Source organism: Meleagris gallopavo, chromosome 4 (genome assembly GCF_905368555.1).
Source record: "Meleagris gallopavo chromosome 4, MGAL_WU_HG_1.1, whole genome shotgun sequence".
NCBI lineage: Eukaryota > Metazoa > Chordata > Aves > Galliformes > Phasianidae > Meleagris > Meleagris gallopavo.
The window spans coordinates 43,970,756-43,984,989 of NC_139407.1; the positions used below are offsets into that span (position 1 = coordinate 43,970,756).

The 14,234-nt window shown below is 32.9% G+C and overlaps 1 protein-coding gene across 1 annotated transcript in view; it reads left to right on the plus strand.

Moving 5' to 3' along the window:
* SGCZ (sarcoglycan zeta) overlaps positions 1-14,234 on the plus strand; it is a 139,900-nt gene that overhangs the window by 77,303 nt on the left and 48,363 nt on the right. The window contains exon 4 of the mRNA XM_085223084.1: positions 13,152-13,239. Within this exon, the coding sequence (XP_085079210.1) occupies positions 13,152-13,239 (88 nt within the window). The remainder of the gene's footprint in view (positions 1-13,151; positions 13,240-14,234) is intronic.

Consider the following 14,234-nt stretch of genomic DNA (forward strand, 5'->3'; position numbering starts at 1 on the left):
CCTAACATCAGTAAAGCAAAATACTTTTATTTCTTACACTTTTAGAGATTACAGCATGTAAATTAATCTAATCTATGCTATAGAGTGGAATGAAAGACTTAAGAAAACATTTTAAGTTATAAGAATTCAATCACTTAGTTACTGCCACCTCAAGCTTTGAAACTGGAATTTGAAAATTAGACTTCTGTAATCCAGTGTTAAACTGATTTCTTACATATTTATATATGTTTATACATGTTTATAAATATCTGAAGGGAGGTAGGAGGCAAATGGATGAGGCTCTTCTCAGTGGTGTGTAGTGACAGGAGCAATGGCTTAAAACTTGAACACAGGAAGTCCCAATCTAGTATGTGGCAGAACTTCTTTATGGTAAGAGTGACGGAGCCCTGAAACAGGTGGCTCAGAGAGGTTGTGGAGTTTCCTATGGAGATATTCAAGACCCTTCTGTAAGCCTAATTGTGTGGCCTATTGTAGGATACCTGCTTTAGCAAAGGAGTCGGATTCATGGATTCCTTGAGGTCTGTTCCAACCCCTGTGATTCTGTGATATTCTGAACAAGAACCTCAAAATTAATCATGTGAAACAGGACTTTACTTTACTTCTAAATTCTTTGAATTTTCCATCCTGTTTATTGTTCTGCTGCAACATTTTAAGAATGGTTGTGTCTAAATTTTTCAGTCCTCCTGATTTGTGTTTTTGGAAGAGCCTTCGGACGCCAGAAACAAGGATTCAGTATGTTTGGTAAAAGTGAATGTGCAACATAGAGTATAAGTATGCATTTTATACAATATATTAAGGAAGAGATATAGGGCAATACAAGACAGAGGTGTTTCAAGCTTAAAAGGATACTATGGTATAAAGGACATTTTCTTATGATTTTAAAGCAAGCTGAAGTAGTTGATACAAGACAATTTTGCAAGAGTGGATAAAGTACCTTACATGGTTTAGATTCCAATACTCTTACGCTGTGGAAATCTGTTTTAAAATGTTCTGAGAGCCTCTTATGATAGTGTCTGATAAAATCTGTGTTAGGTCCTGGTGACACTGCAAGTGAATTCTTATGAGTGTGGCATGTCAGTAATTGAAAAAAAGTCAAAAGTCTGAACTGTCTAAGGCCTAAGGAAAAAATAATTTAGAAAATATATTTGTTGCTGGTTTGGATAGCATTTGAGACTGGGAAGACTTTTTTGTCTCTCTTGCAGTAAATTTCATCTAGAACATGAATTTGGCTTTTGTTTCATTATGATAAGAGTTCTTAAGTATTGGTACTGAACTGGTAGTTGAGGATATTGGATTAAATGATAACTGAATTAGAAAAGATCACTTAAACAATAAGTCATTTTCTACAAAGTGAACTTCCATGACTATGAAGGACTTTGCCTTGAGAGTGAAGTCTCTTCATGAGTTCTCTGTCCACGTCAGTGGACTGATAGCTTAATCACAGTGATGAGTGGTTAAGAGTATAAAAAGACGACAGAGTACTTTAGGCTTTTTTATAACCTTGAGCAAAAGATACTGAGTTCATGTTCTTCTTTTAGAGTTAAAAAAATTCCATGGGAGTTTGGAACAAGTTTGGGAACCTGCCCTAGAAACATACAGAGCAACGTTGCAGACCAGCTTTTCAAGAAAAATACTGATAGAGAAATCTTCTCAGGAGTATTTCCCAGGTCCTGGATTGGGTGACGGTTTTGTCCGTTCTTTGTTTTATACTAGCATGAAAACCAGGTGCACAGTATCTGTCCTTCCCTGGCCTTTCTTAAGTGAACAGAAGGATATCTAGATGCCTGGGCCAGGGAAGATGTGACTGCCTCTCCTGGTTGCTTAAAATGGGAGCTGGGGCTATGACGCCTTCTTCTATGTGGATGACATACCGTATTGTTCAGACATGAGATAACAAGGGTTCATGCTCCCACAAGGGATGATGAGAGATTATAAGGTTAAAATCTGTAACTTTGTCTCCAACTGCTTCTTCAAGAATTAGCTAGGGCATTGGTTAAAAAGAGCAACTGGAGAGATTGTATAGGAGAGCATTTAACTTCTTTATATTTTCATTGTTGTGAACATTATATTTTGGAAACTTTTCATAGAAAGGGCTTTGTTTTGAAAATATAGCCTTCCTGGTTTTGAAATGAGATATTCACTATCATTTGTAGATACAACATAGAAAGTAAAACAAATAATGAAATTGACTGTCTCCTGCCTGATTCAATTTGCATATTAACATGAAAACAGCATGGAAGTCTGTTTCATGTGATACAGTGGAAAGAACATGAGTTCTGAAAACTTTCAGTTCCCTCTATGTGAACACTGACTAACAATGTTATGCTTCCACTGCCAGCAGTAATTTTGCATGATTTATGGTACGTGAGGAAGATAATGTAGGTTATGGTTAGGTTTACCTTGTCTTTTATGTACTTTTGTTTTAATACATTTGTTTTAGCTTTTTGTACAAGCTACACAAATGCTGATTCAGGGTAGAAATGTTCTTAATTAGAAGTCTTTTTCCCTAAGGATATTGGGTACATGAAAAGTACTGACCTAGAAAGAGCACATTGTTAAAATGCAATTTCATGACAGACTCCTTGAAAGAGGATCTGATGGATGGCTAATGTTTGAAGACTGGTCGAAGTACGGGCTTTTGCTGATAGTTTCACAGGAAACAAATTAGTTGAATTAAGACTCAGGAAACTGAGAAATACAACCATATATCATCATGGTAGTAGTAATTGTATTGATTGAAAAGAAGATTGACTAGCAAATGTTAGCCAGATGAAACAAAGCTAGTTTTGGTGTGTTTTTCCCACATCTTATGCATTGTTCTGCATGTTTCATTTTTGATTATAGACAGATGAAAGCATTGTATAATTGCTAGCAGAGTTACTGAAGTTAGTGAATAAGAGATCTGAAGATACTATGTTGAGATTTATTAAAAGAATCATAATAATTTAAAAGATCTATGCTTTTATATTATAGATGTTTTGATTCAAACGTGTCCTGATACAGGTTCATACATCTGTTACACCATCCATATATATATAAGGATAGTTTTCAAAACTAACTGAAACATAACCATCCAGGACAAAAGATGAATAAATTTAAAACATAACATAAATATCTTCAGAGGATGAAAATTGAGCAATACAGATTTTCTGAATTAAGGGTTGCAGGTTAGCTGAAATATAGCTGAAATTTATTTTTACTCTGACATTTAAGCAGAAAATATTTTCTAATATTATTGAAATAATGCACTTCAGGTTTTTTGCTGTGTCATTGGCAGAGAGCAACAGGATGAATTAAAAAAAAAAAAAGAAAGAAAGAAAATAAAAAAGAGTGAATACGTATCAGTCTGTTAGAATTGTTTTATTTTTCACAGAGCTTTCTACTTTATTGCCTGACAATCTCATGTACTCATCTGCATAATCCCCCATGGTAAAATGGATAAAGTTAAAAACAAAAGCAATGTGCTTTTCAGGGGAGGAATTATCATGCAGCCAGTTACCAATTAAGAGGCAGATAAAATAGATTACAACAGGTCCGTGTTTGACTGACAAGACAGTTTGCATTATAAAGTTCAGACAGCCCCAAAGTCTTTGCAGTTCACTAGTGAGAAATTATTTCTTAATGGCATTTTTAGGGGGTTATAAGAGCTTAACTATAAATGTCACCCTGATATAAAATATCAGAAGTATTATTGCTTTAAATTGATATTGCTTTAAATTGATTTCTGAAGGGAAACTGGAATTTTTAAGATCAGTTCTTGTTTGGCCTCTTCTACTTTGAATACTTATTATCTGAATTTGGTTTGAATCCTTAATGAATGTGACAAATGAATGCATGGTCAGATTCTGAACAAATGAAAATTATGGTCTATGTTCAGATTTTGTTAGAACCTTTAATGATGAAATATTTCTTTAATCTCAAAAAAGTTTCTGTTCTTTGCTACCAGTAGTTGATTAACCCTGTCCTCTAATTCAGGACTTCTCTCTTTCAGTGGTTTTATTCAAATTGTATTTTAAAAGGCAATGAAAAGCTCTGGTTAAACATTTTAATTTTTTTGTTTGTTTGTTATTGTTTGCTTGTTGGTTTTTTTTTGGTAAGCCATATAATTTGAGAAACTGGGTGAAGACTGGAGTTAAAAGTAGTGTAAGCTCTTTCTTTGCTGAGGAGCAAAAGATAATACCAAACTGCATCCTGAGAGAAGAAAAACACAATTCCTTTCATTATTGAAAAAACATTCTTACATTACTGAAACCAGAGCTGGGAAATATTCAGTATATGGCTTTTATTTTCACTTCAAGATGGTGTCTTTCTAGTTTTGTTTTCTTAATTATTTTTATTTTTGCAGCTGCATAAATAATAAATTCTGAAACATTTTCCATTTTTTTAGTATTCTAAATTATCTTTAAGTTTCTGATGACTATTTCAATTTTTATTATTATCTTTATAGCATTCTATTTTTAGGCATATTTTGTTCTTTAAATTTTTCAGAGTTGATATTCCTGTTAGTAATCTTTGTTTAAAAAATATAAGTCACTTTTCCATAACAAATATCCTATGAGAACCTGCTCGTAAGGGAAAGAAGAAGGAAAATTTTTGTCTGAAAATATTTAAAGTAATTGGCTCTTTGAATGTACATCAGCTAATATTGATTTGTTTATTTCATTGTTAAGCAATTTTAAAAAGCAATTAAATATCTGAAAAACTAATAAATTCTTTTCATTGCATTTTTTGGTCAAATGGGAAGATGCATTGATTTAATTACAATATAACAATGGGAATTTTATTAATTTAATATTTATTTAAATCAGAACTGGTAGACTAAACGGTATCTTTGCATAGTTCTACATCAGCTAAGTGTTTATGACAAATTCTATTTTAATTATACACTTGAGTTTAAGCATAAAATGTTCTAAGTCATTATTTTTCAAAGAACAGGAAGGTCCAAAATCCTGGAAGGACTGACGAGGTTCAAGAAAGGAAAAAATTACCAGACAGCCTCCTGTAATCCTGAAGAACATTCTGTAAAATTTAAATTAAATCTCTTGATTTACTATAATGTTGCATAAGCAGCATTTAAATGACTTTGATATTATTTTCATATATTTGTACATTTTGAATATTCTAAATCAAAGACTTTTTCTTCACAGAAATCATTCTGTGGCATGCACAAACCAAGTCAATTTTTTTTAGTTACATTTGCTCGAAACTCAGAGCTGAAAACACATAATGGAGCATTTTTTTTCACTGCCTTTATGGACAAAGAAAATCTTGTTAAATTTCTTCTTGTTTCACTGGAAAGAAATAAGTTGTATTGGAAATATTTTACACAAGTTTTAATAAGGTTATAAAATAATATCAATAAGATTATAATAGAAATTTGAGTATAATGATTTGCACTGACAATACTGTGGCATTCGGATAGAGACAGAATTGCCTCGAGCTGTTTGATCATACCTCTACCTTTACAAGAGTGTGAATATTTGCCAGAAGCACAACTTAGCACTATAGTGTTAGTACTAAGGAATAAAAACAAATAATCTTTTTTATAACCTTTTCTAATTTTTTTTATGTGCCTGCAAGTTCATTTATTTCTTTACACAGAAGTAGGAAAAAATTCTCAAACACTAATGCACTTGTTTTAGCAATAAAGATAGGAAATAAACTAATTTTTATTTTCCCATATTGTTTTCCAATCTTGAGTTTAAAAGAAATTCAGTCTTTAGAACTTTATTGATTAATTCTACAGGTTGAAGAAATGATCCAGGTCTGTATTGTTTCTCAAGCTGTTTTAATCTAAATGTCAGTGTGAAAAGCAGCAGAGTCACAGGACAATACTTGTTGTAGTCTGTGTCAGTGGAGGGAAAAATTATTCAGTATTTTTAATCTTTGTAGTGGAAAATTAATCTGGTATGGAAAAGTTAGCTAGCTGTAGAAATAGAAATAAATGCCTAATAGTTTCAGAGTAGAAAAGAAAGTTAAATTTTCAATTATATCTTTTGGAAAAGATCAGTGGTTCAGTGTTGTTACCACTGAAATTTTTTTTCCGTAAAGAGACATGTCTCTTTTCCTGAACCATAACCATCTATACAGAATTTTATTTTCATATTTTGTCCTAACAAGGCTAACGACTCTTTAGAATCTGTGACTGGCAAGTCTGAAAGCAAATTTTCTAACAGAAAAGCAATTCATTGAACCACCAAGTCATGTTCTGCAACAAATATGGGGATGAATATCTTCTGTCCACAGATCACAAGTTTTAGAGGAGACATAACAAATTGTGAGCTCAGATATGGGCCAAGTTTGCATTGCACTAATGGCAAAGCTTCTTATTGAATGTTTTACAAGTTTAAAGATTGTGCAACAACAGAATCTTAGTTAATACCTTCAAAGGTTGATTTCTAAATGTTAGTATATCAGAATTAAAGTTAAGTACACGACATGCATGGGATGTGTGCATGGGATGTTTTCTAAATCATGAGTCTCAAAATTGTATTGATGCCTTGCAATATATGTTGATAAAGACTATATATTTTATTGACAAATAATAATTCAATTCAAGATTTTGCAGTACTAAAAAACAAAGAGTATTGTATCTCACTAATTAGCTACTTGCATACGTCTTCATAATCTGTGCCAGCTAAATAGTATCAGCCACCTTAGTTCCCTTTTATGAGAGCAATCTTTGTCAATTGTGGATTTTATTACTCTTTTCTGGATAATGAATATGAGATGACCACATTCTTCCCTCAGGTGGGAATAACACTTGTCAGCACATGTTGTTTCCTTCCAGAAATTCAGCTCAAGCCATAGAGTCAAGAATGGTGTGTAATAGAGAAGGGTGGAGGAAAGCAGAGGATCTACAGTTGCAGCATCATCCAAGGTAGCCTAATAAACAGGAAAAAAGGATAAGGAAATAACAGGACTTGACTGATTCTTTCTAATGAGAAGATGGGGAATTGTATGGAAGAAGACTGGAGTGACTGTGTGGAATTGTAGGTCATGGTTTTGTCTTAAAACAAAAGAGTTACAAGTTAGCTTCTCCTGCTTGAAGCCGAAGACTATGTGCAATGTTATGTGGTTGTTATAGCCAGTGTCCCCCAAAAGGGACTTTTCTCAGTAACACCACAGATGTTACATTAATGCTGCAAAGACATTTTTGGAGTGAATTGCTATGCTTTACAGCTGATAAAATACATGCTGAGACCGTTGCCATAGATGCTGATGTGTTCAGCACTGGTTATCGCGATAAAGAAACTTTCTGAATATGTAGAGTAGTACACTTTTCGTAATAGATATTACAAGAGATAATCAGCAAATTGATCATAATTCCTGTCATTGCTGTTCTTATTCTCCTTTCTTTTTTGATGTCTTGACCAAAGCCCAGTGATAAATGCCCATAGAATTGATAGTGCTTGCATCGAACATGAAGCCAGAATGCATCTAACAATTGATGAAATAAGTAACAAGTGCTTTCAGTGGAAGGCTCAATGAAATAACCATAATATTCCTTCTCTCTTCCCCCTCCCCCCACCCTTTTTGGTAGGGTATATCAGAGTTCATTTGAAATATGTGTACTTCTGTTTGTTTAATATGGGGATAGAGAACTAGCAGTGCTAGTTGTCAAGGTAATTAAATATTAATTAATTAAAATATTGTCAAGATAATTAAGGTCCAACAGTGACTGATTCTGCTTGAAGGAAGTCTTATCAGGAAATCTCAGTATCATAGGAACTAATATAGCTATGTGAAGAAACAAAAAATAAAGATAACTGTTTCTGACTTTATATTAAAGCTGCTGCTGCTAATACTGGTAGCATCATTTCACCATATGTTACAACCACCTTAACTTTCTATAAAACGTTAAGTGTAATATTTATCTAAAATAAAATTTTCAATAAAATATTTTTAAATATCTGGCTTATTTTGCTTTACTTTTATGTCATATTTATATATAATTTATTAATTTTAATATGCACTAAATAGACTTTTTAACAATTCTTATTGATAGCAAGTTTTCTTTTGCTTCTTTGCCTTAGCTATACTATTCATTTCAGATCCCCGTCACTATTTATGTAATTTGTTAGAGTTTGTTCATCCTTCTTAAGCCTAAAGCTTAGGAAGTTTGAAATTTTCTATCATTGAGATAATAGTGAAATAAAAAGTGGTGATGGAAATATTGCTTCCATATAGTCCTTTGCTGGATATTGAAAGGTGCCACAAAAATGGGACCCAGAGCCTACTGCCATGCTGGAGTGTACATGTTTATGTCAGATTTCCTACAGAATCAGGTGAACATATAATGGACTAGGTTTAATTTGGAAGGGTTTTTTTTTGTTTGTTTGTTTGTTTTTGTTTTGTTGTTGTTGTTTTGCTTTGTTTAGATTGTGGATAGCATTTTATTTTGTAGTATGATGTATCTGTATTTAAAATGACGTGCTTCCTGTTATACATCAAATGAATTGGAGTGATATTCCCTTTCTTCAGTCATAGATATCTCAGGAACTGGAAATCCTCTAAAACATGTACATGTATCCAAGTTATCAGACTGACTACAGTATGTTTTTTTTTTGTCTCTCAGCTATTTAGTAGAAAATGAAAACAATTTAAGTTGTAGAGAAATGATCTCTCAATAGAGAATGATAGGACAGAATCATAGAATCACAGGGTTGGAAGGGACGTCAAGGATCATGCATCTCCAACCCCCCTGCCAGAGGCAAGGCCAACAACCTCCCCATTTAATACTAGACCAGGTTGCCCAGGGCCCCATCCATTCTGCCCTTGAACACCTCCAGAGATTGGGTATCCACAACCTCTCTGGGTAGCCTGTTCCAGCACCTCACCACTCTCTCTGTAAAGAATTTCCCCCTAACATCCAACCTAAACCTCCCCTCCCTCAACTTAAAACCATTTCCAGAACTTGCAAAGTCTGGATATAGTTTGATTTCTACATTTCTTCCTAAAAATATCTTCAACTTGTTCCTGGAGTAATCTGCTACTGTCTTTCAAGTTCTAATACTTGAGAATAAAAAAGCACGAGAAATACTTTCTTATTGCAATATAGCAGAATAATGTATTTTACCCTTCCACACAAACAGAAAATGGAACACTGTTTTTCAACATTTAAAATAATGTAATGGATGGTTGGATTTACCTTAATGTCACAAATCTATTCAATAACTGATATACCTAAAAAACAAGAAATGATAGTTTGCAAGCATGGACAGTCATTCCTTACTGTTTTGGGTTCGGATTGTAAAACCTGCATTAGTTTCCTATATTTGTCATAGAAAAATCTTTCTGGGGGCTTTGCAACTCAGTAATATACTATTTTACTCATTGTTTCACAAGCTTAATGTCTTAGGAGTGAAGCTGTAGGCATTTAACACATTAACTTCCTCCCAGTGCATGTCTTGTTTTCTTTTTAATTGAGATGTTTACATTTGAAGTACACTTAAAATTTTGTTTGATGTTTAAATCAGTTCCAGAAAAGTCACATCTTTTTTTTTCCTGCTATTTAAATATTTGCTTCTGCTTTATCACTAAGCTTTTCTATGCATGACTGAGTCCTGCCATAATAAAAAATTTCATGGTGCATTATATGAGGAAGTAAAACAAGGAGGTTATTTTTGTCTGGAGGCTATAGCAAAAATCACTGTGCATCTTTACCAGTACATGTGGCTCTCTTGAGGACTGCATATTACTCTATTTAAATTACTATACCTAGCAGGTTTTCTGTGTCATGAAGCTAGATGATACATGCAACCAGTAAGAGGTCAGAGACCCAATGAGCATTTTTAAGGTAGGAATGTGTAATGATACTGATAAAGGAAACAGATTAACAAGAACATCGCTTACTGGCAGAATTAACTTTCTTCTCCACAGATTTTGTTATTATGTGTACTTTGCTTAATGGTACACTGCACTGTATCTTCTTTTGGATACTGTGGATATACACCAAGAATGTTCAGGTTTTGTTTTTTTCTTTTTTCTCTTTTTTTTTCCTTTTTTTTTCTTTTTTCTTTTTTTTTTTTAACCAAATAATTTCCAGAGTCCATCTCCTTTCCAGTTTTCCATGATAAAAGGAAACTAATGATTCTTGCATGACACTTCTAAAATAAAAAGTGAATTTGAAGGTCAGTACTGTAGGGATAAAACTGACAAATTAAATACATTATTTCCTTAATTACAATTGTTTCCACTTTAGAATTAGATTTTAGATTAAAAACAAACAAACAAACCTGAATTTATAAGAAAATGGTTTTAAACTAGAAGACATTAAGAAGAAATTCTTTACTTAGAAGGGGTTGAGGGACTGCCACAGACTGCCCAGAAAAGCTGTGGATGCCACACCCTTGGAATTGTTCAGGGCTAGATTGGGTGGAAATTTGAGCAACCTGGTCTAGAAGGAGTTGTCCCTGCCAGTGGAAGGAGAGTATGAGCTAGGTCCCTTCCAAGCCAAGTCATTGTAGGATTGTATCTTTGCACTCTTTTGATGTGTAAGTTTTTTTCTATTTTTTTAACCTTATATTACCTAGAACTTTTTTCATTAACTACATGAAATGATTTACTAATATACCAATATGGTTCTTATACTTTTTTACTTTAGAAAGTAACTAATTTCAAAGGTTTATCTGTCTTCAGAACAAATCTTCTTTATTCATAGTATTTGGAGAGCTGAGTTATCTTTATTTATTTAATCCTTTTATATATTAATCAAAACATTGGTTTAAATTTCTAATTTCCAGGAAAAAAAATTATGATGATAAATTTCTAACTCCCTATCAATATTTGAATGTAAGGCATTTTGTGGATGATCATCATGTCCATTAAAGTGCAAGCTTAAGCTCACGTTAAGTGAGTGGCAGATCTAGTGACTCAGACCTAAAATTATCCACCATGTTAACACTGCAGACATCTGTTAATTTGCATTCATATGACTGACATTCATTTCATAGTATAGTCGTCTTGTAGATCTAAAATTTCAGTGATTTTAACAAAGCTTTCTCTAAGTAGTTATGTCCTCTGAATAGTCTACCTTTGAACACTTTGAAACTGTTCTTTAGGCATGTCCTGTTGAAACAGTGGTGCAGCACATGCTAGAGATAAAATGTTGGACTTGAATTGATATGTTAGCTACTTGTTTTATTTGGTTCATACTTTAAGCTTGCAGCTACATACTTGATATCTAGGAAGTAAGGAATACAGACGTTAGTTCTTAGCTTCTCTATCCCTCTTCTTATCTTTTAAGAGAAGGAAAGGAGAAGAAAGAATGCTCAGTTCACCTAAACTTTCAATATCCTGTCTTTGAAAATTTGATATCCAAGGTCTTTATTTACAATTGGAGCTTGAGCATAAGAAACCTACGAGGCAAGGTTACCTTGAAAAATCTCTTAGTAAGGTCAGATCAGATCATTAATACTTAAGTGTAAATTGCCTAATCCTCAGCTAAGAAGGCAAAAATAGGTTTGAGAGCACCTTCCCTTGCGAAGAGTGAGATTACTGTAATTGAAAAGTCTCTTCTCCTCTACTGACTATAGAAAAGTGAAAAGGGCTCCTTAAAAATATACTCTGGCCATGCAGCTGTCTGCCAAGACAACCTCCTTTCCCAGAGCAGAATTTTCCTGAGCTAATGATCTTCAAAGGACCATAAGGAAAGTGGAAATCAAATCAAGTGTTGAGAAAAAGGTTCTAAGCAGCTGCTTTTGTTGCCAGAAGCTCCCTTGATTGCATCATATGCACAGCTCAACACAGTCACACTGAACACAGTGTCTCACTGATAATTACAACACTTTATCTGGAAATATAGACAAGTCCAATAGCAACTTTCATCTGCCAGATTCCATGATGCAGAGATAATTAGAAGGACATGAAAGTGGTCACAGGGTCCAGTGAGAGAAGAAGCAGACCTGAGCTCTTAGAAATTATCTCAGAATAATTTCAGACTTTCCAGGGCACTGAGTACCAGTTAAGATTCATAATTATTGTGAAAACATCTGGGAAAAGTGTTACTTGCAGAGGATAGCCATGGATTAAAAGGAAAAGATTACAGGGTGTAGAAGATCAAAATGCAAACTGAATGCATCATCCAGTTAAAAATAAATCTGTTTATATGGCTCCTTAACTCCTTTCTTTCTCTTCTTAAAATCTTTCAAGAATGGGAATAACTTTTTTATTGTCACATACCCTCACAAAAAGAAGTTAATTTAATCTAATAAGCTGAATACAGAAATATCAAATAATGAAGGTCCAGGGAAAAATCTAAGATCAGAAGGATTAGGTAATAATTCTCCAAAATATTTTCCTAGCCTTTCATCATTTCTATATTAGGCACTTATTCAGCTGTTTCCAAGAGGTGTGTACTGGTATTTGTTATACTTTTCTTACATCACCTGCTCAGTTGATTTTCTTGCAGCTTCTGTGGATTCTGAAGAAGTATAGGCCCCCTACTATATTGGAATATTTATTTCTTGGGCTGAAAAAAAACTTTCACAAATCAGAATTGAAGAAAAATTGTTTACAGTTATTATGGCTGAGCAAACAGATATAAATGAAAGCTGAAAAAAAAAAAGTCTAGATATCTCAGAAAGGTTGTGTGAACATGCCTTCAAAAAATAGTAAGAGAACAAATGATGTGTTGTATGACCTTGTCTTGTAGTGCTCTCTTTTTTTATTTTTTGCTTTTTGGCAATAATGATATTTGTTACCTTCAAAAGTATTCATGGCTGTGTTTGGAAAAGTTTTGGTAAATGCAATCCAAATTCTTCAAGTTGTACAGCTTAATAGAATTATGTGGAATAGTGTTGATGAGGTAGTTAAAAAAGTATTCAAAAGTATATATAATGAATATATGGAAAAGAATAATTAAACAGGTTTGTATTAAGTTTTTGAATTTTTGACTTTGTCTTACACTCAAGAACTAAAGCCCAGTTTGTATAAATTAGGTTCAACTCTGATTTCTAAATGAGGGATTCTATGCTCTCAGGATTTAGGCTTAAGAAGAGAATTATTGTTATTCATTTTAACAAAAATTAGAACTCTAAAAAAATGATTATATTTGACACAACTCCCCTCTCAACATGCATGCTTAGTTCTAACTTAATTCTACCTCAATACTTTTTTCTCTCATTTATTGTCTTATACATGTTTCCCAGGATAGCCCACTGGTCTTACAGTCTGACAGAAATGTAACAGTGAATGCAAGAAATCACATGGGACAGTTAACTGGACAACTGACAGTAGGTGAGTGTTCTTTATTGACTGTTATGTATGTGAGTTTAGATTTATGAATAACTTAATTAAAACAGAGGATAAAATATTGGAATCAGAAAAACTCTTGTCACCATATTCCAAAAAGAAACAGTGGATCATAAAAGTATAATTAACATTAGCTGAATGCAGAGAAAGTAGGAATGGGCATACGTAGTTAAAACACAGCTTAATAAGAAAAGATTATTTTTTTAGACAGATGTAACAAAACAAAAAAGTCAGCAACAATTTCAAAGGGAAAATAACCATCATTTTCTTACAAGTTCTGTCATTTTTCCATTATTTCAGTGGAAATTTGGTTTGTTCCCATTATTCTTACAATATATTTGTACCAGCATATATTGAAAATCATTTGAAGTATCATAATGGAAAAAAAAAAAAACAGAAACTCAAATGCTTTCCTAGACACCAGAACATATAAATGGAAAGTGATCATACTGCCTGTTACCAAACAGTCTCTGATATTTTGCAAAGTATAAAATATTACCCAATCAACATTCCAAATGAAATAGAAATAAAAAATCCTCTATTTGTTTCCTGTAGATTCTTTGTTTTGATTCTTCTTTAAATATATTTATTCCCTGCCTTTGTTACTTTCAACAATTTATAAAAAATTTTTGTCACAAATTATACTTAATTCTAGTAAATATGTATTACTATTGAAGTAATATGATTTCATTGCTATCGTAGTACTGAAGATATTCATTGCTTGTTAATAGTATTGTACAAAGTCATAAAACAATGCATATTGACTGGGAACACAATGAAATATTTACGAATATGTAACATAGTAATGTATGTATAAATTTAAGGAGATATCCCTTAGACTCCACATCTTTTCCTTTTCCTTTTTTCCTTTTTTCCTTTTTTCCTTTTTTCCTTTTTTCCTTTTTCCTTTTTCCTTTTTCCTTTTCTTTTTTCTTTTTCTTTTTTCTTTTTCTTCACTTCTTGGTTAAGCTCTGTTTATC